The sequence below is a fragment of the Equus asinus genome, chromosome 21 (genome assembly GCF_041296235.1).
Source record: "Equus asinus isolate D_3611 breed Donkey chromosome 21, EquAss-T2T_v2, whole genome shotgun sequence".
Taxonomy (NCBI): Eukaryota; Metazoa; Chordata; class Mammalia; order Perissodactyla; family Equidae; genus Equus; species Equus asinus.
This window is the reverse complement of record NC_091810.1, coordinates 59,210,995-59,237,328: the sequence shown is the minus strand read 5'-3', so window position 1 is coordinate 59,237,328 and position 26,334 is coordinate 59,210,995. Positions and strand designations below refer to the sequence as shown.

General features: G+C 44.7%; 1 protein-coding gene across 2 annotated transcripts in view; it reads left to right on the top strand.

Moving 5' to 3' along the window:
• The window catches only part of ITGA9 (integrin subunit alpha 9), a 332,491-nt gene that overhangs the window by 148,657 nt on the left and 157,500 nt on the right, over positions 1-26,334 (top strand). For both annotated transcript variants that reach the window (XM_044754042.2, XM_070493860.1), the window contains exon 16: positions 21,453-21,602. In XM_044754042.2, the coding sequence (XP_044609977.1) occupies positions 21,453-21,602 (150 nt within the window). The remainder of the gene's footprint in view (positions 1-21,452; positions 21,603-26,334) is intronic.

The window sequence follows — 26,334 nt, the reverse complement described above, 5'->3', positions numbered from 1 at the left end:
ATAGACTTCTTCCCAAACCTTTTGAGGAAGTTACAGGGTCGAAGGAATCAAGCAGTCATTGTATCGCCTTGTATTAAACTCAGTTACAGAGATAGATAGTTCCCATCATCAGGTGAATTCTAGAAGCAGATTTGTTGGAAGTGAAGCCTCACCTTTTGGTGTGTTTTAAAAGTAACTCATGGAAATTTACACAATTTTCCTATCGTGTATACCTGGAGGGTAGCAGAAAATGGGTTCCTTGTGAAAGTCAGAAGCATGAGCTAAACATTTAGGAAAACCTTGCTTATAGGACTCCTGCAATGTTGGAAGCAAATGTTTAGTCAGAGGATTTCCACACTGGGGGCTTTGTGTGGCTTTTGGGAATGGTGTAGAAATCCCATGTGGTTCTAGTTCTGCTCAGCCTTTAATTATGATTCACCTTTACTCAATGTTCCCTCTCTTTTCTTCACTGTTGGATGGAAACCTGAAAGATGTCGTTTTTGGCAAATGTCCTTGGTAGAGTTCAATATTTCTCACTCCACCCCTTTAAACCCCTGAAGGGAGAGTTAGTTTCAGAAAGTTGAGGGAAATCGTGCAGAGGTTCTCTGACATTCAGAGAAGTCTCCTTTTCCCAACCGTGAAAGTGCTAAGGCCCGTTGGCCATGCCTGAGAAGGCCTGCAGTCATCCGTCCAGTTCATTAATTTATCCAGCTCGTTTACTGAGTCTTTTTATGGGCTGGGTATTCAGAGGCCGATGAAATAGACCTGATTATTCTTTGCTGAGCTTACCATCTAATAGGAGTTCTAGGAAGTAAACATGTATAGCCAAATAACTAGAAGTCGATTGGTATAGGTGCTGTGAGGGAAATGATCAGGGTGAAATGTTGGAGAAGGGGTCAGTCATGCTAATTTTTTGGGGGGGGGGGGAATTGGGAGCAGAGGGAACAGCGAACGTGGTAGTGGAGGCAGGGACAGGTGCTCAGAGGGGCAGCAGGGAGGCCAGCGTGGCTGGAGTGTGGTGCACAAGGAGGAGAGTGGGAGGAGGTGATGAGGGAGAAGTCTCCAGAACCAGTGCTCGAGGAGCCTGTTGGGTCACACAGGGAGTGAGTTAATTAGATGAGCAATGAAAGCTGTTGAAGGGTTTTCAGCGGCAGGGGTAGGGGGTGGGGGGGGGGAGGGATGTGGTTTTATTTGTGTATTAAAAGGATTACGCTGGTTTTTGTATGGTGAATGGACAGAAGAGGAGCAGGCAGGAGCCAGAGATATTCACGCGGTAGGTCAGGCAAGAAGTCACTGTACTTCCCGCTGAACTGGAGTGCGTTCTAGTTCTGCCACTGCCACCTCGTTACTGTGCAACTTTGGGCAGGTCACCTAATCTCTCTGGCATTCAAATGTTCACCCCTAATAAAATAGGGACAGATATTTTCTTGTGGTTTCTGGAAGGAATAAGTATTCATGAAGTCCTCTATAAACCTGGACCATATGCTTATCTGAGCCATAATATGATTCATATCAACAGGAGGTGGACTCCTACAATGTTGGAAAAATCACTCAGCTACCCCTACGTGAGCAACGTTTTATTACAGCTCGAGGCTAAAAAGATGCTTTTGTTTCTTTACTGCCGTCACTCTCTCTAAGGGAGGGCGACTAGTTAAAAATCACATGGTGTGGTCATTTATATGTAGTCATTTACTGGGGTAATAACTTGAAATGGTTGAACTGTTTTGTTTTTTTTTTTAGCTTCATGTCTCTGGTCACCATCTGTGGGTTGACAAATGAGTGTGATAAAGTGTGTAGGTGTGACGTGCTGTGAATGTTGAGGAATGCCTGGCGGAGGCCCATTAAGTGTTCCTGCGGTCACTCTCCCACTGACAGGAGACCACATGCTTTTAGCACCCAGTTAGTGCCGATGGACCATCACTGTCCCCTCGTCCAAGCACCCCAGTGTTCTTAGGGTAAAGTCACATCATACTTATTTTGGCTTTGAACAAAACAAGTCTATTTTTCGTCATGAGTTTGGGCCACTTGGAATCCTTAAGTTAGAAGAAAATATCCTGTTTCAAATGCAATTTTCTGTTACGGCCCTGAGCAGATGCTGAGATTTGCTGCCCTGTCATTCAAGAGGGTCTCTGGGCTCCCAGAGAGACCAATTTAAAAATGTTTGCCAGAAGGCGTTGCAATAGTGGAAATGTTCTCTATGTGGAATGCAAATGCAGTAGCCACTAGCTGTATGTGGCTACTGAGCACTCAAAATGTGGCTAGTACGGCTGAAGAACTGAATTTTAAATTGCATTGCATTTTAATTCGTTTAAGTTTAAATAGCCACATGTGGCTAGTGGCTATTGTATTGGACAGTGCAGTTTTAGAGGAATGTTTTTTCTCATGGAAAACCCCTCCTCTGAGCCCTAAGGGTCATGTGAATCCATGAGCTCACAGTGTCGCCTAACGCCCACCAAGATCCTCACCAGGATTTGCGTTTCTGTATTTGGCGAGGGCTGTGACGCGTATTTGTCGGGCATTTGCAGAGGATCGCTTTGCCATGTCAGTATTTCACCAGTCTTTGCGGTTAAAGTCATGTTGAAAAGGGATCGTTGAGAAGGCTGACCACAGAGAGGAACGCATCCTCTTGCTGCGAGCTCTGGCTCGCTCCGGTTTGTCTCTTTGGGTGTCCAGCGGCAGCTCCTGCAGGGCAGCAAGTCCCAGGGAGGGGGTTTGTCATTTCCTGCTCTTGGTGTTTAATATTGTCCCCACTAGCATAGACATTCGAAATCAGTGGCTTCTTGGCAGGTGCCTACTTCTTAGCCTGTGAGAGATTTTTGGGGGTTGCTGACCACAGTGTGGGGATCATAACAGCAGCAGGGCCTGATGAACTCTCTGTGTTTGCCCACTGTCTTAGGTACACTAGTGTTTTCAGCAGGCCTTGGCTGAGTGGTAAGTGGGTGGGTGGATGAGCTAGTAATGCTCTCCAGAACCAGGTGACACTTGGATTTGTGGTCAGAGAGCAGGTAGCTCAGTGGTCCATAGAGGGAGAAGCTGAAGGTTCCTCTAGTACAGATGGGGAAATCATGTGAGGACAAAAAGTTGGCCTCAGTGTTGTTCTTCTCAATCTATAGGTGACGAAAGAAAGATCAATGATCTGGCTAAGCTTGATGGGAGAATGAGTGTGGTAACTGTGAATGACATCTAATTCTCTCCCATTCTGGAATTTGATGTCTGGGCAAGTCTTATCCCTCAAATTAAGATATTAGCATATGGGAGATTAATTTATATTCTACACAGCAACAGACCTTTGAAAGATAACAGATGAATGTTCGATGGAGAGCAGCTTAGTTTTTTGCATGCTCTAGGTTTAGAATATAACTTCTCTAGGAAAGAAATGGGTTAAAAGGTCTGGTGCCGTCTATCATGGTGACAAGGTGTGCAAAGTCCACTGAATCTGGTAGAGACAACATCACTGCCCAGGTACAGCCCAGACTTGGGAGTGATGTCAGGGAGGCTGGAGCCCTGGCAGGTGTGCTCTTCTGAAAGGACTCTTGGTTCTTTTTTAAAAATTCAGGTTTAACAGGAACCATCTTTAATGTGGGGGTAGCCCTGTTTTCACCCTCAGTGGTCATTCCTCAAAGCTATTTTTATTTCTGCTGGGATGGCCAGGCCTGAGAAAGCCAAACAAGGATTTTCAATTAAAGATAGTTATCTAAATTGCAGCTGTGGCTTTTTCTACATAGGACGTCTTTGTTCACACCCTGGGTTTGAGTCGATCTGCTTATAAACAGGTGGTTTGGCTGCATACGGATCTATCTGTGGGCTGTTTGTAGCTATATTTCCAGAATATACTTTTTAAAGATTATGGTCAAATTTACCTTGTTGGAGAGGGTAATCACTTATCATAAAAACCTTGGTTATTTATGTTTCCCTTTCCAATATAAAAAGTGTTAATTTACCCATTGAAAAGGTTAAGATCAAAGAGATCATAAATGCAGCATGAATACTATTTTGAGAGCATAAAATTCAGCTATTTCTATTAACAGAAAGGATTTGGGACAATATCTTTGAAGGTGAACACCAATAAGTGTTAACTATTTTTTCTTTTTCCTTTCTGTCCTCGCATTTTTTTTTTAAAGTAGCTATATGGAATAGCAATGCAAACACAGTCATGGGTCACTTTACGACAGAGATATGTTCTGAGAAATGCATCGTTAGGCAATTTCGTCGTTGCGTGAACATCATAGAGTGTTCTTACAGAAACCTAGATGATATAGCCTACTAGATACCTAGGTTCTATGGTACTAATTTTATGGGACCACCATCATATATTCAGGGTGTTGTTGACCAAAATATCTTTATGAGGCACATGACTCTAGGCTGAGGTTTGGTGGAAAGTGATTCAACCAGCTACGACTTACAAAACAAGCAAAAACTAGTTCATCATCTTTGGCTCTAGTTATATCAAGGATGCTGGTTCATGGACCCCAGATATTTCACTGGAACTGTGTGAATCATTTTAGACAGGTATGTCCTTGGGGCCCCAGATAGTTCAGTACTACCAATGAATCATTTCAGGCGAGCTTGTCCTTGGTACAAATATTGCTGCTTTTAAAGTTCCTGGAGACACTTCGCTATTCCAATAAAAGGCTTTTACTGGACTTTTCAGTGACATGAAGTTGAAACGTAAATGCTGTTTTATATAGTTAGCAAGACCCACTCTTTTATGATGTGTGTAATAAGTCTAGAGGATTCTTTCTGTTTCTTTGTGGTTTGCTTTGAAATTTCAGGTTAGGGTAGTCCTTGAAGCAGAGGCTGTAAGCCCTGGGGTTTTCTGTCTTAAGGGGGAGGCAGGGACCTGGGCAGAGAGATGGACCCCGGATATCCAGATTCCTGTACTAGAGACTAGTGTTTTGTGTACGGAAGGGGCTCTGCCCTCCACATCATGCTGCACTGAGATGTAGGTCAACACCCTCTAAATTTGTGGCTCCCCAAATTAAGTGGTGGTACGCATTTACTTTTCATCCACTGAGCAAAAAATTCTTGACTGCAGTCATATGATCTTGCTTGAGAGATGGGACAGACTGTGCTTTTCTGCCTCTTTCCCATTCAGAATGCCCACACAATCACCTCTCTCACCTCCAACTCTCATTTCCTGCCTTGGCTATCTGGGGTCTTTTGTGGTTCCGTATGAATTTTAAGACTTTTTTCTATTTCTGTGAAAAATGCCATTGGAATTTTCATAGGAATTGCATTGACTCTTTAGATTGCTTTGGGTACTACAGGCGTTTTAACAATATTAATTCTTCCCATCGATTAACACAGGGTAGCTTTCCATTTATTTCCACACTTCAGTTTCTTTCATCAGTGTCTTATAGATCTTTCACCTGCTTGGTTAGATCTGTGCCTAAGTATTTTATTGTTTTTGATGCTATTGTAAATGGGATTATTTTCTTTATTTCTTTTTTCAGATAGATTTCAAATTTTGGGGGGGAGAGCTGTTGAATATTATATCTACCCAAGAGGAAGATGACATTTTTTTTCATTCTCTAAATTATTTAATTAAAACTCATAGGTCATCTCAAATTTGTACAAAGTTTCTAACTAATGACCATGTGGCAAAGGAAATAAGGAAATAGAAGAGGGAGAAATGAGAAGGAGATATGACAAATTATTTCTGTTTTTGTTTTTTTTTGAGAAAGATTAGTTCTGAGTTAACATCCACTGCCAATCCTCCTCTTTTTGCTGAGGAAGATTGGCCCTGAGCCAACGTCTGTGCCCATCTTCCTCTATTTTATATGTAGGATGCCTGCCACAGCATGGCTTGATGATCTGTGCATAGGTCCATGGCCAGGATCCAAACCAGTGAACTGAGGGCCGCCGAAGTGGAGCCTGCGAACTTAACTGCTGTGTCACTGGGCTGGCCCCATGATTTCTGTTCTTTTTATTATCTACTTGAAAAGAGTCCAGAAATGTAATGAAAGTTCAGAGTATTCTGCTGTGATTCCTGACATCTTTATCAGTCTCTTGGGATATCAGTAAATTCCAAATGATACATAGGCAGACTTAACTGTCTAAGCCTGAGTTTCACCATTTGGGGAAAAATAACCTATGGTGAGATTATACCAGCTAACCTATAAAGCATGTAGGCTACTCCTGGGCATTAACTCCTGGGTTATTGGTCAATGTTAGTTGAATTCAAATGTGACAGATGCCAGTGCTGAAGGGACCAAAGCAAAAGGAGATCTCCCTCAGAGCGTCCATTTGCTAAAATTCCAACTCTTTCCCACAAATGAGAACCCAGTGTCTGTCTCCTTTATTATTGGATTAGGATTCCACAATAAACCCAGAAGTTTATTATTATCCAGTAAACCCAAAAGTTCTGGCTAAAAGGTGTAATAAATGGCATTTATTAAGTTGTTTAATAAGGTTTTTGTCGATAGGTACGACACTGCTTCTTTTGAGCTTAAAGATGTTTAAAATAGCCAAGGTTAAAAAGGAGGGAAGATTTGAAAGAAAAGTAGTAAAGAGGTGTGAGATATAAACACTGAGAGGAAGTAATGGCAGAGCCAAGAAATAAAGCTTCAGGTAAATGTTTAGTAGGGTGTTTGCGTGTATATTGTACGTTAACTGTAGGTGTAGGATTGGTCTGTGGAGTAAAGCCGCCTTTCCTAAGAGGGGTGATCTCAAATTCGCCAATGTCTTGCCTTTTGGATGAATGTTCATTTCAGTTCACATATGTCTCAGCAAATGTTTATTGAGCATCTGCTGTGTCCTGTGTACTGTGCTAAAGGCTGGGCATGCTGAGATGGATGTGAGGTGGCCTCTGCTCTGTAAGTGTAGCTTGGGGGGGTGGGTATGTTAACCAATAAATGCCACTTATTGCTTTGATATCATCTCAGAAGGACAAGCAGCAGTGGGGACAGGAGGAGTGAGCCATCCCCTCGGGGAGTAAGGGAAGGATGAGCTTCAAGAAGAAGAGATTAAGGGACCAGCCTCGTGGCCTAAGTGGTTAAGTTTGCACACTGTGCTTGGGCAGCCTGGGGTTCGCGGATTCAGATCCTGGGTATGGACCTACACACTGCTCATCAAGCCATGCTGTGGTGGCCCTCCCACCTACAAAAACTAGAGGAAGGTTGGCACAGATGTTAGCACAGGGCCAATCTTCCTCATCAAAAAAAAAGAAGAAGAAGAGGAGGAGATCCAACTGTGAGGAATCCTTGTGGGGGTCAAGAAAGATCAGGACAGAGAAGGGGTGTCCACTAGATCTAGCAACATGGCAGCCATTGGTGATCTTGTCAAAACCAGTGGAAACATAGTGTCAAGAAGGGAATAGACCAAAGAGTGAACAAGTTTTGATGAAATTCACTGGAATTTTAATGACCTTGTTTTATTACAGATTTGAGGGGAGCCACTTTCTTCGCTTGCTAGGCTGAAAATCATTCAGAGTAATTGTGCTGCTGCAGTTAGCCCCCAAGCTGAGGAGACAGGCCCACTGTGGTTTGAGTAATGTGGAAATCCTGTGGGGTCAGTATTTTGACTCTCCTCTTCATTTCAGTCACGGTTCAGGGTTTTCACACACCACCAAGGTCTAGGGCAAGCTTCTCAGCTTTCTAGGCGTCCTCTCAGGGCTTGTGAAGCAGCAGGCCTGCCCTGGAGAGGTCAGGATTCTTTCTGTCAAAGCCGCGAGCACTCCATGTAGCCCAGGGAGCCCACTGCCTCTGCCCTTCCCTTCCTGTGGGTTCACACAGGGAAAGAGATGCTTTCATACAGCTCTTAGCATGGAGCAGCTTTGCTCTGCCCTGGCCCCAAATATCTACCCAGGACCAAATTCTTAAAGCCCCGGGGGCCATGGGATGATTTTGAGCCCAGGCCTTGAACCTGTCATAAAATGTAATGGACGGTATATTTTTAACTGCTGAGACCAGGCAGTTCATATAACCTATGAAGACTGAAACAATATAACGATTCTTTCTGCGGTGTTTGAAGCATACTTTGAAGGATTTCGGAAACCACAGGATGATCCCTCTCATTGTTTCATTTACCATTAAGACGAAAGTTCTTGGCTGTTTTCGTGCATGGACTCCTTTGGCAGTTAGGAGGAGCCTATGGACCCCTTCTCAGAATAATGTTTTTAAGTGTGTCTGATAAAATACATAGAATTATAAAGAAACCAATTATACTGAAATTCAGCTATCAAAATGTTAAAAAGGAAACCCAATTGGTGATATGCCTGCTTTTTATTAATGCCTTAAATAGTAAGATCTATGGAAATTTTGAAATACTGATGAGTATAAAAAATATTTCAAGCACTCTACAACTAGAATATGATGTGAAAATATCTCAGATTTCTATTGATGACAGAGTCACAGGTCTAATATTTCTGTGGTTTGCTGCCTACATTTATAAAAGGAAATGCTGAATTTCAGTTAGCGGTTAAAAAAGTTGTAAGTTTTTTCTCAACCAAGTTCACAGACCTCCTGAATTCTCTTCTAGGTTAAGAACCTTTGGTTTAAGATATAATTTTGGTTGAAAGTAGTGAAACAAACAAAGTCTAAAGTGTATTTTGTGTATAGTAATAGATCATCAACTCTGTGGGGTTAAGGAGCTCATTATTAATTTTGTGCATAGTCCAAGTCCTGGCTCTTTTCCTTCTGCACTTTGCCCTTTATAAAATTTGGTGCCTCATGCACTGGAGACAAAGATGCTTCGTGAGCAGCTTTAAAAAAGGGAAAAAAAAGAAAAAAGGGTTTGCCTTGAGGAGGCCTGGAGCTGATCTGTGTCTTTAATCCACCTCCTGGGCCCTAAGACTTATTCACAGGGTGCTAGCGCTGTTCTTTTTGAGAATAAATAAAGGAAGGGCAGAGTAAAACTCTGAGTTGGAAGTAAGGGAGAGTAATGGCCAAAAAGAGTCTGAGTGTCATCCCCATGCTTCTGCCCTCCCTACATGATCTGCTTGTGTTTTGGTCAGACATGAGCGCTGGTCATCCCTTGCACTTGATCTAGCTTTTCTCACCTCTTTAAGGATTTTGCAGACAACAAATTCAGGATGGAATTTATTATGTGGTATCTTGCATCCAGTTCCCCAGAAGCAGAATCTGAGATGGGGATTTCTGCCGGAGATTTATTGGGGGAATGCTCTCAGAAGGGAGGGAAACAGAATTAGGCAGGGAACAAAGCTGAGTAAGGATGTGGTCTCAGGAAAAGTCTAGCCTCAGCCTGATCCCGGGAGGGAGTTCTGGAGTATGAATCATACCAGAGAGCTTATCCACTCGGAGGCCAGCGGATGGGCTGTTACACCCCTGCATCAGCCAGCCAGGGGAGTGGGGCACATATTAGTTTTCTATGTTACATAAAAAAATGGCAATTTTTTTTTTTGACAACTTACATTCCTTTTTTTTTTTTTTTTGAGGAAGATTAGCCCTGAGCTAACATCTGCTGCCAATCCTCCTCTTTTTGTGAGGAAGACTGGCCCTGAGCTAACATCCGTGCCCATCTTCCTCTACTTTACATGTGGGACGCCTACCACAGCATGGCTTGACAATCGGTGCCACGTCCACACCCTGGGTCTGAACCGGCGAACCATGGGCCACTGAAGCAGAATATGCGAACCTAACTGATGCACCACTGGGCCAGCCCCCAAAATTTCAAATTTTGTAGTTTAAAACACATAGATTTTTGACCTCACAGTTTCTGTGGGTTAGGAGTCTGGGTACGGCCCAGCTGGGTCCCTCCTCAGGGCCTCAAAGCTACAATCCAGGTGTCAGCTGGGTCTCGTGTGAGGCTTAGGGTCTTCCTCCAGGCTCATGAGGTTGGTGGTAGAATTCATGTCCTTGCAGCTGCAGAGCATATGGTGGCTAGCTTCTTCAAGGTCAGCAGGAGAGTCTCTCTCCTGCTTCAAGTCTCTTAGCTCGGGAAAGACCTAAGCCCTCCTTTATTCATCTGAGTGGGCCTACCCAGATAATCTCTCTTTTGATTAACTCTAACTCGCCTAATTTTGGACCTTATTTACATGTAAAAAATCCCTTCATTGTCATATAATACAACATAATCGGAAGTGACGTGTCAGATTTACAGTCCTTCCCACACTCAAGGGGAAGGGATTATATAGGAGCATGGGTTTTGGGGAGTAATCTTAGAATTCTGCCTATTACAGGACATCACCTGGCAGGCATCTCTGGAGGAGATGGCTCCATCCACCAAGGCGAGTCCTCCTGAGAAGGTGGTAGGTGTGAGCTGTCAGTAGGGGGGATGCACCAGCTGGTAAAGGGCATCTGGGCAGAGCACTAACAGCATCTGCTATATATAGGAATCTCCTGACATCTATAGTGGATGGAATGGGGACTCCTTAATGGAAACTTCTTGACTGGATAGTAATCCAAGTTTAATGTCAGACGTGTTAACAAATGAAGACGCAGAATACTTTTTGACATACTTTGAAAAAATGATTTTTTTTTACACTACCAGACTTAACTAAACATCCACCCCTTTTTATACTAAGTATTTTATAACATCACTACAATCATCAAAAATAATAATAATAAAAGGGCCAGCCTGGTGGCCTAGTGGTTGATTTCTCATGCTCCACTTCAGTGGCACGGGGTTCACAGTTCAGATCCTGGGCACGGACCCTCACACTGCTCATCGGGCCATGCTGTGGCGGTGTTCCATATATAAAATGGAGGAAGATTGGCACAGATGCTGGCTCGGGTCCAGTCTTTCTCACCAAAATTAAATAGAGGTCAAAGCTGCTGTGGAATGAGCTGCCTTGGGAGTCTGGTTTCTGCCCCTCGTGCCACTTTGATCTCACGGTTTGGCAGTAGAGATAGGCACGGGGACAAATCATTACACACTACATTGTGCACCTAATGCTGGTCATGCAGGTCAGAGTCTGGACAAGAAGGAATTTGTTGCCTGCAGACCAGCTCTCCTGGGAGCTCTCCAGGCCTGATTGGGTCACTTTCGAGACCATTTGTATCTATCATAACGCTGCCTTCTCGGCCACATTTATTTCCTGTTAAGAGACTGGGATTCACAGGATCCACAAGGCTGTGGAAGGCATCTCTCCTCACCTTGATTCAACGACTTCCCCAGCCACAGCTTCCCTCTCTGATCCCTGCTGCATTTGCACTGCTGCGCAGAGTCTAGGGGTGCAGAATGAAGAGGAGTGCTGGCTCTGGGATCTTGATGAGTCTCTTCTCCTCTCTGGCCCTCAGTGTGTTCTTCTCTATCATGAAGATTTTCCAGGTGGTCAGAGGGGATTCCCCTTGGACATGCCAAGAGGTTGAGGGTAAGATGTTGAGCAAGCAGGGACTCTCTCTCCCGACCTCCAGGTCCGTATTTTACCTATATATTGTGTGTATACATAATAACTTACACGAATACATATAAGTATGTATTTCTGCTGCCACAGGTTTTTGTAACACTGAATTTACTGTGTGAGGTCAGGTTCCCTAGATGCAGAGCTTGAGATAGGGATTTGCTTGCACTGGATTTATTGAGGGGGTGTTGTCAGGAGAGGGGACAAAGGGGAGCAGGATAGAGTAGGGGAAGGAGCTGAGCAAGGCTGTGGTCTCAGCCTGATCCCATGGGGAGTGGGGCCCTCTGGGGCATGAAGTCCACCACAGAGTTGTCCCACCTTGAGGCGAGATGTACCCCCATGCCAGTCAGTCATTGCCAGTGGAGGAGGAGGGGGGTAGGGGGCATAAAACCTCCCGGGTGAGGTGGCTTGCATTTAACCAAGGACAATTTTCTGTAGAAGAGGCAGTTATGAACTGATGGCAACTGACTTGCTGCTGGTGGATGAGTGCACCAGCCCCGTAAAGGTCCTGTCCTCCTCCCTTTCCATCCCCAGTCAGTCCTCTGGGGTTCTTATTTCAAAGCTGCCTTTAAAAACTTGTGACAATCCCTACTGCCCATAGAATGAAAGTCCTTCGCCTAGTTTCTGAGGTCCTGCGACCTGGTTTCAGCCTGCTTTCCCTCCCTGTCTGCAGCCCCTCCCTGCCTCTCACCCTATGGGTTTGCCCCTCAGACCCTTATTAGGTGGTGGCGGTGGTGGTGGTGGTGGCAGTGGTGGTGGTGTAGGTGGTGTAGCTAGCTTTTACTGAGTAACAGGAGCTCTCCATGGTGCTCGACATCTATGGACTCTAATCTTTGCAACAGTGATGTGAGGTTGATTCTGTCAACCTGTTTTATATCTGAGAAGACAGATTCAGAGAGATCGTGTGAAGCTGGGACTCCCTCAGACCCAGGACTGTCTGATGTCGAAGTCCTTGCTTTCCATGTTGTCTGTTGCCTCCGTTCCTCAGACGCGCAGTTGTCTAAGACCTCCGTATTATCTCCACCAACTAATACTACAGCCCTCATTCCCATTCCCCCATCAGCCTGCTGAATTTCTGGTTTTTCTTCCAGGATCACCTCCTCTCTGAGGATTCTTGACACTCCCAACCTCACTCAACTCTGGGTCAGAAGCAATTCCCTGCCATCAGGTTCCCACAGCTCTCATGTGGGCACCTTCTCCTCTGCATCTCAGCTTTTTGCTCACACCCTTGTCCCTGCCTCTTCTCTGCCTAACATGGTTCCTGGCACAGGCACCCAGCAACCAAATGTTGGCTGAAGCCAACTCAGCCGAAGTTCCTCTGGACAGTCAACCACAATGTTCATCCACTCACCCTTCCACCTCCTACCTACACACACTTTTCACCCCTGGCCTTGACCTGAGAGCGGTGTCCTGGCCACTGCTGCTGCCCTCCACCCTTTCAGACAAGAACACGCTTGGTATTGTCCAAGAGATGTGGCAAGATCTGTTCCCGCGGCCCTAGTTACCACTGTGAGTGCTCATCCCAGAGCTAGCCCACATTTCCTTAGCTCCCATATTGTTAACAGTGTAATGACAGCTTCTCAGGCAGGGGTTGGGGAGGGGAAACATTCTCACAATAAATCTATTATTCAATGCTAAGATGCACCCCAGCTTCATAGGGGAAGTCCTTAGAATCAGGGAAAGACAGCAATAGAAGACAGAAAATAAGTAAGTGCCAAACTGTATCATAAGGACACTGGGGTTCCTGGGGGCTGTGGCCAGAGGGCTGGCGTCTTCACTCTGGGTTAGAATTCACTTCCCTCTCATCAGGTTCCCATGGTTCTTATGTGACCAAGAGTTCAATGTGACTTTCCTGTCTCACAGAAGGGGCAGCCTTGGGGTGGGCCTTGGAGAGTGGATCACGTTTTGCAGAGAGAAGGCCGTTCCAGACGTGGGAACAGCATGAGCAGAGGCACAGGTGGGGTCAGTGGTAGGACCTGAGCAGAGGCACTTGGCTCAGCTGTGTCCTCTTCCTCAAAAGGTTACTTTATTAGGTCAAGATGTGGAGAGAGGAGATTTGCTCTCCAGGGTTTTCAACTGCTTGCTGAACCGAGTCAGTCCACCCCTCCCCCTCTCCACGTCGCCGTCGCCTAACAGGCAGAGACCACTGAGTGGCAGTACAAAGGTCATTGTTAACTCTGGAGGTCCAAGAGCATCTGTCCAAATGTGAGGGTTGAGGCTGACACACCAGCTGGACACGGGACTGATGGCTGAGACAATGAGGGGGGCGGGGGGGGGGGGAGCAGAAAAACCCGCCTGGGTCAGCTCTGGCCATTTGCCTTTCGTGGGTTACATTTTCTTTTGTGTTAGTTTCTTATTCACCTACAAATATTTTTACCAAAGCCACCTTGGGGGTTTGAGGATGGGAGATGGATGAGAGAATTAGGAGAGGAAGGAAGGAGCACTAGATTAGAAGCCGAAATTTCCTTTCCTCTGCAGGGCACAGAGGCTGGATAATCTCTATGTTGAGCCAGTTCCTTCTGGTGTCATTTTGCTGTCAAATGATGCATGTAATTATCTACAATGTAATTAACATGTCTCTTTACAAAGAACATTATATGGGGATGTTAGGTGTTCTTAGAAAATTGTTTCCAAATTGTCAGAAGTTCTAATCTCCTGTTAGCATATTTTGTAATGGATGCAGAGAAAAAGAAATTTAAAAGATCTCCAAACATGCCAACATACAAATTAGTTAAATAAGCAACCCCCACCCCCACCCACAAACTCTCAAACAAAAAGCAAACCATTTTCCAGATATCTAGCTAGATGTTGTTTTATCTTTGAAGAGGAAAAAGCATCAATGGGGTTATGTGATTTTCGTAGATAAATAGAATAATTTAAGTAAATATGTTATTTGAAGAGTACTTAATGCTTTATTGACCTTCCTGAGTACTCATGCTTGTCAGAGGACCATACATTTCAGACTAATGATAATATCCATTTCCATAATATGTTATTACATATAAAGTACTATGCAGTCATAATTAAAATCTTTAATCTCATTGAGAAACTTTCAGAAACCAGATATACACCACTTATTTCCTACTCTCATGGCAGAATTTCTAGAGTTCTTTGAATTAAACTCTTTTCAGAGCTATACCTAGTCAATGTTTATAACTGCACTCAAAGATAAATCTTTGTCTCCTCCCATTGCAAATCCCGTCTCATAAGACTTGTAGTCAGTTGCGCTTTGTGCTTTTCATAAACGTTTGTTTAAAATTGTTTCTAGAATATTCTCCCTTGGTTTTAATTTAAATTTCCATTTGTTTATTTTTTGCCTTATAAGACTCTAAATGAAACACGCTTGGCCTCAGTTTATTCTCTTATAAAATGGGGAATAGGTTCTTGCTATCATAATGAGGATTCCCTTCTCAATAGGGCAGTTTTTACAGATTTTCATATCAGAAGTACCACTTAAAAATAATGATAAAAATGATAGGCAGCATTTATTCTCGCCTATAGTATGCCAGTCATTGTGCTAGATGTTTTATATAATAACAAACATTATTTATTATGTCATTATAAATATGTTACACCTTTCACTGTGGCCTGTATATCTCTTAGGTTCATTTCTGAATTTTCTATCCTTTTTCCTCTCCATGCTTCAGTCTGAATCTTTTCTATTGACTTACCTCGTGGGTCCTTCCTGCTGTCTCCAAGCTAAATAGTCTTCTCTTGTCTTCTCAGTACCTTAACCACTGCCTTCTGCTTGGTTTCTTGGCATCAGCAAATGCCTTGAGAGTAAATGTGGTGTAGAATATTGGACTTGCCTCAGTATGCTTCCCTTCTCTTTGGGATCTTGGCCCTTGCGTCCTGGCCCTGAGCTTTTTTTTTTTTTTAAAGATTGGCACCTGAGCTAACAACTGTTGCCAATCTTTTTTTTCTCTCTTTTTTTCTCCGCAAATCCCCTCAGTATATAGTTGCATGTTTTTTAGTTGTGGGTCCTTCCAGTTGTGGCATGGGGGACACTGCCTCAGCGTGGCCTGACGAGAGGTGCCATGTCCGTGCCCAGGATCTGAACTAGTGAAACCCTGGGCCACCCAAGCAGAGCACGCGAACTTAACCACTCGGCCACAGGGCCGGCCCCGCCCTGAGCTTTAACTTTTTCTTCACAGACTCCTAAGACTGCCAGAAACTCAGCTCAGAAACTTGAGGATTTGGTCTTTTAGCCACCACTTTACTTTCAGTTTCTTAGCCTCTCATTCCACACTGCTTGCGAATCTGTAAACGGCTCAAGGGAAAAGTGCCACTACATGTTGAGGTCACCTCAGTGTTCTTTACTTCTCTCTGGGACCCTAGATTCTGAAGTCCTGGCTGTCTTGATAGTTCCCTGATAGCTTTAAACAGCTGTGTGTGTGTGTGTGTGTGTCTGTTGTCCAGCTTTTCTAGTTGTTGGGGTCTGAGGGGGTGGCGGGCACGTAGATCTTCAGTGAGTTACTCTATTACTAGGAATGCAAAACTTAAGCCTATGAGAATTTAAAATTTGCGTATAGGATTTTAACTGCTATTCTAATCGTTATGATCACAGAGATAAAGGAAAAGGCATTCTACTTTTGAAGATGTCTCATTTCTAGGAGTGCCAGCAAGATAACTGTAGGCAGAAGTAGAGTTGGGTGTGGAGAGCAGAGAAATAGTAAGAAAGGATACAGGATGGAGGGGACAGAAAGATCACATGTTTGGAAAAAGAAAAAATACTGAGGGCTCCTTAAAAAAAAAACAGAGGGTTTTTCCCAAACCCATTATCTCGCTTAATGCTAGCTGCTTATTTGCTGACCTTCTGTGTTATTTGCAAATTTAAAGTGAGGTCAACCCTTCCTGTGTTCATTTAGTTTACACTGTAGCTGCTAGTTAGCTAAGGCAGATGAAAACCTTTCCATGGGGAAAAGCAGCTGTGCGGTAGGTTTCTGGTCAGATGGCTCTCTGGGAGGTGCATCGTGCTCAGGTCCCGCTTATTAGGGTCATAGAGGGAGACATGGAATCGAGTCATCCTGGGTGTTTGTCCGAATAGTAATGCACATCTTCCTTTGGCCAGGCAGATGGAGTCTTGTGATGTGAAGCTGCTTATACGCAGCAGTGAAAATTCCATGGTTCCACAAGAAAAGGAGACAAAAGACTTTGGGGCTTCTGACTCTGATAACTGCCTAGCTGCCCCAGGAGAGCCGGGCAGACCGTCCTCTCCTCTTGTAGAAACTCTTGCATGGGTGGCACCAGCCTGTCAGGGGCCTCCCCTGCTGGGTTTTCCATCTGAGTTACTTGTATTTCATTTTCAGAGCAAGGGAATTAATGAGAAGGGAAGCCTGAAGGACTCTCCTTGAAGGAATGGCGGTCCTTAGGATGGCACCTCAGGCATGTGTCCCTGAGGTTCTTACTCCCTCTTGTCAGCAGACCCTGTGAGTCCCTGCAGTCCTCTCTGGGGTCCCCAGGAGAACATCTCTGTGTGTGAGGTGAGCTGAGGGAGGAGGAAGACATACTCCGAAGGAGGGCCAAGCCCGTCCCTGGACAGATGGGTGAACGAGCTCCTGGCATGGGCAGAGGGCCCATAGTGGGTCTATATGAGCCAGTACTGGGGATTGCCGACCCCGGACACTGGGACAGGGAGACAGTTTAGTGGAAGAGAAAAGGAAGCATGGAGTTTTAGGCTCAAATCAGTATGTTTGGGAGATTCTCTGCAGAGTTAGAGTTTGGAGACAGGAAGGGGATTTCTGTGTTGTTACAAAGCTCAATATGTCCACACCTAAACTTAAGGGACAGCTGTTCCTTCTCCTGGTTCCCCATGATGTCGAGTGGCTCCAGTGTCCACTCTCTCACCCAAGCTGAACACAGGCATCTTCTATTACTCTTTCTCTCTCATCCCCCACATCCAGTCACCAAGTGCTATCCTAAATCAGCCTCAACCCTCCCCTTTTCTCCCTCCCCACTGCTCTGTCCTGGCTCAGGCCCTCATGATCTTTCCTCTGAACGCTTATGGAAGCCTCCTCTTTACCTGCTTGTCCCCGGGCCTATTCCCATCGAGCCACTTCCATGCTACAGCTACAAGGATCATTCTAGAATGCAGCCTCCTTACTGGCCTCCCTGCGTCAATTTTACCCCTATCAATCCAGGAAACCAGAGGGATTTTTCTGTAACACAGCCTCCAACCTTCAGCCTCCTTGTCCCCCACTTCCTGCCCATAAGCTCAACTTTCCCACCTTTGGGAATCACATCTAATCCCGTGCCCTGGACACCCCATGCCCTCTCCACCCTGCTAGACCAGCCATGCCTGCTCTCTGGCTAATGTCCTTCTGTCTCATGACTAAACCTGGGGCACCTCCTCTGGGAAGCCTGCCAACCCGCAGGCCGAATCAGACGTCCCTCATTTGTGTTCCCAAAGCCTGTGTCCTAGTGCATGTTGCACTAGACTGTCATTGCTTGCCTGTTTCCCCTGAAGGTCTTTCATCTCTGTCTCCCCAGGGCCCTGACATAAAGTAGGCACTCAATAAATTTCAGATTGAGCATATGGTAAGTTCCCAGTAAAACCTCAGCCGCTGTAAATTTTGCCACCAGTCTGGGTGTTCTCTGTGTGGGCTCCTTCAATTTTCAAAACAAGAGACTTCTGTAGATTTTTAGCAAGAAAAGGTAGATTCTTGTCTTTTGGTCTGTCACAGTAAGTGTGTGTTCAACTTTAGAAGCTTCATTTTGTAGTGGTGAACTTTTTTCAAGCTGTAAAATTTCAGTGATTCCAGTCTGGGCCAGAGCCCTAAGCCTCTCCATCCTAAAGAGTTCCTCCACTTAATTGCAGCGCTGAGCTGAGGAAAGTTGCACTTCCAAAAATGAAAAGGAAACTGCTAAATGTTGCTGCTACTTTTCCTTTGCAGCTCACAGAAAACAAACCCAGTGTGGGAAGGAGGGGCTCTCCTTTTGGGGGTGTTGGCTTGTTTCTAATTGCTGCACCCTCCTTGGCCTCTGCCTGCGGTTTAGGTCCCTTCTGCCCAGAGCTACTGGTACACGTAGTAAGAAGCTGTTGTTGAAACTTCTTAGTTAAAACAGGTCCATGCAATCAGCGCCAGAGCACAGCGTCCACACCCCTATATGTCAGAATTTGTTACTCATCCAGAGTAAGCTGTGCCCTGACGAAGGCTTCCCTCCACAGTAAGCATGGCTTGAATGGCTGCACGTTTAGAAACAGCGCTCACTTCAAGCTCCTATTTCTTAGTTATTTGTCATTTATTCACATGCTTCCTTCTGAGAGAAACGTTTCCTTCCCTTGCCCTGTATCCTCTAAAGAAAATAGGTAATTTTTTAGGGTGATGTCAGAGTCTAAAGCGTTTGGGATAATTTTCAAATAATAATTTATGGACTTCAAGGAAAATAGTTTTGCTTCTGGTTCTAAGACTGAGTCTGGCTCCACCACTTACTGGTTTTGGGATGGAGCACAACTTATTTGAGCTCCTGAACCTCTGTGAGCTCATCTGTGAAGTGGGAGCAATAATCTACCAGCTCAGGTGTTATGCAGATTAAGGAAAATAATGTCTGTGAAGAGCTTGCCCAGGCTCTGAAATGCATTCAGTAGCCAGGAAACGTTAAGTGGCTTTTAAATCCCCCACCCTCATCTTCAGTCCCTCCTCCAAGAATAACAACATAATAACTGACATTTCCTCATGAAGGATTTAAATGAAAAAGCCTTAAGATAGTCAACCTTAAAGAAACACTAAAGCATTTATTTATAAAAACATTAAGATTGCACTCCATTATTTTCCTCACCTCAGAAAGTCTTTAAATTTGGATTGGCAGAGTCAGCAGGCAAAGGGAATCTGGATCCTAGGTGTGTATTTTGCTCCCGGAAAGGACATAGGCATTAAAGATCTCTTCCTAAAGTCTGAAGTTCAAGAGAATTTTCTGGAAACAGTTTATTCAAAGGCTCCTGCATCACTTCCCTGTGAGGTCCTCTATTTTACTTATGCTGAATGATTGACTCTATTCCCAGCTGAATGCTCTCCTGAACACAGATATAAATCATCTGCTGGTCACTCTAGCTCCCACCCTGGAGGCATCCATGCCCCTTTGTCCTATTGCCCTGCCCCACAGTCAGCAGCCCCAGGCGTGGCCACTTCTGTCTCCTACTTCCACACTGCCCTGGCTTGGACACCATCTCTTCTCCTGGGCTGTGGGAGATTTCTACCCTGCCCTCCAATGTCTCTGAGTATGTTCTACTCAACACCCGTGCCCTGAGGAGCTCTGAGGAAACACAGGGTTCCATGACCCCATGAACTTGGGACCCCCCCTACTCTTTCTCAGAGGCAATTGCAGTAAAAACAAACAAAAACAGAACAAAAACCCCTTCACTTTGTTTAACCTGATGTCCTCCCAACTTACTTGATTATCGACCCTTTTATTTATCTTCTTCTGGGGAACTGAGGTTCACAGAACCCATATTGGAGAATGTTGCTACAGTTTGTGGGTGGGCTGCCATCCATGCACTTGTTAAAGCAGCTTTGAGTCCAAATATTGGTCAGTAAGGGCATCTGTAATGACATACGGTATCCCATTAAAAAGGAGGTGGTAGAGCTCTATGTACTGACATGGAACCATCTCCAGGAGCTATGCTAAGTCAAGAAAACAAAGTACAGCGTGTAATGAGCTACCATTTGCCTGCATATCCTTAGTCTGGACGAACACCCAAACACTGACAGGCATGTCTGCCTATGGAGAGGGGCACGGGGTGTCAGGGAGGGGTGGAGCAAACCCCTCACTGTATGCCTCTGGGGAGCTTTAGCACTTTCTACTGTTTTTCAGCACAGAACTAATCTGCTCCAAATTCCACCAAACTTCACACAGAGAGTCATTGGCTCTGCTCATGGTGCTGTGGTTGCCTTTGCCTGCCCGCCCCACTTCTTTCACTTCCCAATAAGGCCGCTGCTTCTTCCCTGCTGGCTCCCCACCTCCTGTCTCTCCCTGACAGATGCAGAACACTGAGGACTGGGCTCGTTGGTGCTGCTCAGAAGCCCACCTACCAGCTTACTCCCTATCTCTAACTCTAACTTGTTAGACTGAGGACCCAAAGTCCTTGGGAGGCAGTGACACTTGTGCCGAAAGGTGAGGAACTCCAGGGTTGAACAGATGTGACTCAAAGTCCTTATCAGCCTTGTGGCCTGGGGAACTTGCACTTTTCTTTTCTTTTCTTTTCTTTTTTGAGGAAAATTAGCTCTGAGCTAACATCTGCCACCAATCCTCCTCTTTTTGCTCGGGAAGACTAGCCCTGAGCTAACATCCGTGCCCGTCTTCCTCTACTTTATATGTGGGATGCCTACCGCAGCATGGCTTGACAAGCAGTGTGTAGTCTGCATCCGGGATCTGAACCGGTGAACCATGGGCTGCCACAGCAGAACGTGTGACTTAACCACTGTGCTACCAGGCTGGCCCCCTCCTTTTCCTTTTCTGTACAGTGGAGGACAATAAGCCCAGCTCCCAGGGTTTGGGCGTGGTGCTCATCTCCCTAGAACATCTAGCACAGTACTTGCCATTTGGTAGGTGTTCATTGTATATTTACTCTCTTCCCTTCCCTCCCTCCCCTTTCCTGTGGTGACTATCAGCCTCTCACTCCCTTGGGTCGTAAAGTCCTTGGTTCCAGAGGAAAGAACCAAGGCCAGAAGTCAGACTTTCATCCCTAGCTCCATTGATGACTAACTCTGGGAAGATGCTGGACCCCTCACTGTCTTTGGGTCTCCTGCCCTAATACAAAATCCATATTAATATCAGTGCAAAAGATCTTTGATCATCAAAACCCGGTGAATGCAAAGGGTTAGCGCTGGAGTGTGAGTGCAGACACTTTCCCGCCCGCCAACTAGCTTAGAAGAATATTTGGAAGATGAGTAAGGTAATGTCTTCCATATGCTAAAGAGAAGATGATTTGGCACCACGCAAGGTAGAGTAGAAAACCCCCACTTGTTAGCAGAGTGACCTTGGACAAGACATTAACTGCCCTCGGCCTCAGTTACCTCATCTAAAATATGAAAGTAATAAAATCTTACCTCACAGGGGTAGCTGTGAGGATCATATGAGGCAATTCATGTGGAAGACCTTTGTAAACTGTGAAATGCTCTACAAATGTCAGCCAGCGTTAGCAGTTAATGTGCGCGTTTGTTTATTGTTTCAGCGGAGAGTACAGGACGTCATCAGCCCGATCGTGTTTGAAGCAGCCTACAGCCTGGGTGAGCATGTGACTGGAGAGGAGGAGCGAGAGCTGCCGGCTCTGACACCAGTGCTCCGCTGGAAAAAGGGGCAAAAGATTGCCCAAAAGAATCAGGTCAGAACCTTAACGCTCACAACCGGGACCTACAGTGGCGGGTGCATACAGCAGAAGTAATGGTCCTGGCTGCCTGGGAGATGGTGGCCAGGGCATATCCCCACTCTGGGCCTCCCTTGTGTAGTCTGCAAAATGATGAAATGTGTGATCTTTGGGATTGCTTCGAACAGCCACATGATTTAAACACATTGAGGCTGTTTTCAAGCAGTTGGAAAATTATAACCCCTTTGAGGTCATGAACTTGCCCCTTGTTCCTCGACTGTTTCCAGAGCTTAGATCAGGACACCGTTGGTGCTCAATAAATGTTTTTTTGGTGGAGCATGAATGGGGTGAAGAAGCAAGGACTTCATCTTGCTAGAATTGGTGGTTGAGTTAAAAATGGCCAACCCAAGTATCCCTGGAAACTAGAGCTCTGCCCGCGCAGGTGGACCACACATCCTTTCTGAAGCTCATCAAATTCCAGGATGTGCTGCTGTGTAGAGGAACTTCAGAGCAATGTTAGGTACAGGCCACGTGAGGTAGGAGTGAGCCCATAAACTGATTCTGTGCAGCAGCATTGGCCTGTCTGCCCTGAGCCATCTGTGAGATGTGCTGTGCTGACTGCTATGCAGGAAATATGCAAGGAATCTGAGATCCCAAGTTGGTTTTAAATCTTTCCTTAACACCCGAGATCACCACAGATCCAGGACCCTGGGGAAGATCAGGAAAAACTTTTTTTGGCTAAACCAGACTCCTGTGCAGTGTGGGGGCAGAGCTGTGGAACCACCCACCAGCCCCACCCTCTATGGTTCTTCTAACTGCTCTGAATTTAGGAGAAAACTAGCAGTTAGTGACCCCGGCCTTGCAGATTAAAGTTGTAAACAGAACCACAGAGAAGTGTTTGGGTTTGAGGTGTCCATCCAGATATGTTCAGTTAAGTGGTGAAATTTTTACCAAGGCATCCCTATTTTCTCCCAAAGTCTCCGCCATGTTGTCTTGGGTCAGATTCTCTCGAAGCAGAGCCTGAGACAAGGATTTGGGAGCACCATGGTCTCATGAGGCTGTGCTCTTGAGAGAAACCTGTAAGGAAGTGAGGAAGGGGAAGGAGCTGAGCAAGGATGTGGTCTCAGCTAAAGTCTAGCGTTGGCCTGAGCTGGGGACTCTGGAGCATAAATTACACCAAAGAGTTGTCCTCTCCTTGAGGCAAGGGGGCTGGCCCTTTGTACCCCAGATTAGTCAGCTATTGGCTGGCTGTGGGGTATGGAAGGAGAATATAACTCTCCTGTAGGATGCTCCCTTCAGCTGAGCAGAGTTCTTTGGAAAAGGATGCAAATATGAGCAGTTAGCTGCCTACACTCACGTCAGCTGGAGGATGGGGACAGCAGTTGTAAAGGGATCTGGGCAGGGCTGACAGTGCACACTACAGATATATGCACAACCTATTGGCAGTGCTGCCTTTTTGGATGCTGCTTTTGCATTCAAACATGAACTTCTTTCAAACACAAGTGCCAAAGAGGGTGGCCAGTATGCTCTGCTGGTCATTGATACTTGGAACAGGCTCTGGGGGGCAGTCAGGGGAGAGACTGGGAGGACACTGAGTGTCTAAGTGGGTGGGGCAGAGTGGAGGAGGGAGGCATGACGAAGGCGAGGAAAAGAGGAGAGGAAGATAAGATGAAGAGGCAGGGCAGGAAGCTGGTGACTTCTGCCTTGACTGAGAAGTAGAAATTGATGTCATCTCCTGACAGTGAAGTGGGGTGAGAAGTCAGGCTGGGGACTCAGTAAATCAGCCTGATCAGAGATGCAGGGACACATTAGCATTAAAATGCTCTTCTTGGTCACTTCTGGTTCAAGATGACCTGCCAAGCACAAATATTTGTTTGTGCTTCCTGAGACCCCATTACAAGGATTATGCATGGGTAAATAGGAACAGGAAGGAGCACACTGTGGGGGAAAGGGTATCAGCCAATGAAAGAGTGTAGTAGTTTTAGGGAGTAAGGGAGATGGAAGAGTGTTGTTGGTTGAACCTTGAACTATGCATAGATGGCTTAGTGCCTTTCTATATGTGGAGCTGAGAGGCTGCAGCCACAGTCAGGCCGGCAGTTATAAAGGAGGCCTGAGTGAGAAGTGAAGCTGAAACAGGGAAGAGAGGTATTAAGTGAAGGTTGGTATGTGGAAGAGTTGACTGTCCACCCCTGTCCCTACCCCTACATACTTCAGGTATGCAGAAGAGCAAGCAACCAGGCATTTTCTTCTCTAAAGAACTGAATAACCTGCTTGAGGTAGTGTGAGTAGGCTGCTTCCCTAGAGGAAAGCCTTACTTCTGGCATTTGGAGCCTCTACTGTAAAAGCTAGCTTCCCCTCCTATCATCCACCCAAACACAGCCACAGATTTTCCAATCAGCTCTTTTACCTTATTCTTAAATATGAATGGACAACCCAGGAAACCTGAGATTGGGGACGGTGAGGGGAATGTGGTATATGAAAACAAAAAGACCAAAGTAAACAAATAGAATAATTGACTTAGAAGGAAATAAATTATTCAGGGGTTAGAAGAGATTATACAGATGTTAAAACTACCTTAAACTTTGTAATAAACACAAGGGGATTTAAGAATATATTGTGTCCATTAGAAAATGGTTGGAGTTCTATTTCTTTTTAAAGGGAAGAATCAGAGAATAAGGGAAAGTTTCTTGAAAATTAACAATATGGTTACAGAGCCAAAAATTTCCTAGAAGGATTACAAGATAATGGTAAGAAATCCCTCAGTAAGCAGAGCTAAAAGGCAAATGGAAAAGAGAGCTAAAGGATCAATCTACCAGGTTCCATATCCAAGTAATAGGAATACCAGAAAAAGTAAACATAGAAAATGAAGAAGAAATGATAGGAAAAATACGAGAATGAAATTTCCCAGAATTAAAGAGAGATTATTTTTAATTTAAAGGGCCCATCAGTTTACAAGCAGGATAAATCAAAAATATCTGAGGTACATCATTTTGAAGTGCCACTGCTTCTAAGGCTGAAGGAAAATTCCAAATGCTTCCAGGGAAAGGGAGTACAGGATGGTGATAGTGAGGAGTGTGTGTCAGCTTACAACAGAATTAGAATCACATTAAGTAGTTCATTAGATTCCTTATTAGCAAGGCTGGAAGCTAGAATATGGTGAAATAAAGGCCTCAAAGTTCTGAGAGAAAGTGCTTTGGAAACCAGAATTTGATGCTTAGTCTAACAGTCAAGTGTGAGGTCAAAATAAAGTCATTTTTCAGACAAGCGAAGACCCAGAAAGTTTACCTGCCTAGTAACCCTTCCAGAGAAGTTACCTGAGATGTACTGCAACAAAACGAGGGCGACAAGAAGAAGGAGCAAGATGTACAATAGAAAAAATGGTAGAACTAACTCCCAGAAGTCTACCGACAAGAAAGCCCAGCATGACAATCGAGCCACAAATCTAAAAAACAGTTGATCGACTGAGAACAGGGACCCAACAAGCTTCAAGCAGAATGAAGCCAGTAATAGATAGAATGACAAGAAATACAGTGTAGATGGAATATATTTCTTCTCTGGATAAGAAAAAAATAAGGGCAATCACAAACTTCCAGAAGAAATTGAAGTGGGGTCAATATGTCACGGTTCAAATATAAGACAATGTGGTGGGATTTTGAGCAAGTAGAAGAGTATAAGGAAGAAAAGGACCTTGATACTACAGATATTCTCCCTTAAGGAAATGTTGAGTCTTCTAGGAGTTTAACTTTGCACCTGTAGAGGAGGGTATGTAATTATGACATTTGTCTTGGCTCTACTGTGAACAGTACTCATGTAGCCTTTATAACATTAGCACTATTTATTGGTTTTCTGTATTTATAGTCAAGCCCAAATCAGAGCTATGGTTATAATATAAAATTTAAATATCAGTAAATTTGACCGTATAGAGGTAAAAATAGAATGACAGAATTTCTCTTAATATCTTAATTTTTTAAATTGGTGAGTCAAGAGATATTGCAAAACTGGATGAAACAAGAAATAGCGGTTTATTACTTATAATTGCAGAGGTCGTCAGTAGAGCAGTACTTCTTAAAGTGTGGTCACTGAACCAGCAGTGTCAACATCTTTTGGGATCTTGTGAGAAATGAAAATTCTTGGGCCCCACCCCAGACCTACTGAATCAGAAACTCAAGGGGTGGGTCCCAGGGAGCTGTGTTTTAATAAGCTGACCAGCTTATTAATTCTGATGCAGCTAATGTTGAGAGCCACTCCAGTAGAGGAGCTAAGAGTAATGATTTGCCTGTCAAAATTAGGCAGGTGGAGGAGAGGGGGCCATTGTGTAAGTGAGATAAATTCTTGTTTATCATGGCAGGAATTCAGTAAGATAATGTCTAAATTTGATAAATCAAGAAGTAGTATTGGTTTGTTTTCCAGAGATATGGAAATAATCATCGAAAGAAACATAAATGGATATGGGTAATAGTGGTTGCCCCTGGGGAGCAGGACCTGCTATGAGGAGGTGTATGGCAGGGGTCATTATTTTTTTAACCATGTGATTCTTTGGTTGAAATTAAAATGAAAGAAAAATATTGTCCTTAGATTGGGAAGATTGTCCAGGAGCCTGAGAAAAATTCTGAGAGAGTGAGCCTTGCTTATTCTCCTTTTCCTGATTATGAAAAAAAAAGACAATTTAATGGTCTTCTTCCATGTGTCTTCCAGATGTTGGCTCAGTTTAAAGGGAAGAAAGATTCTGAGAGCTAGGCCCACTCCAGGA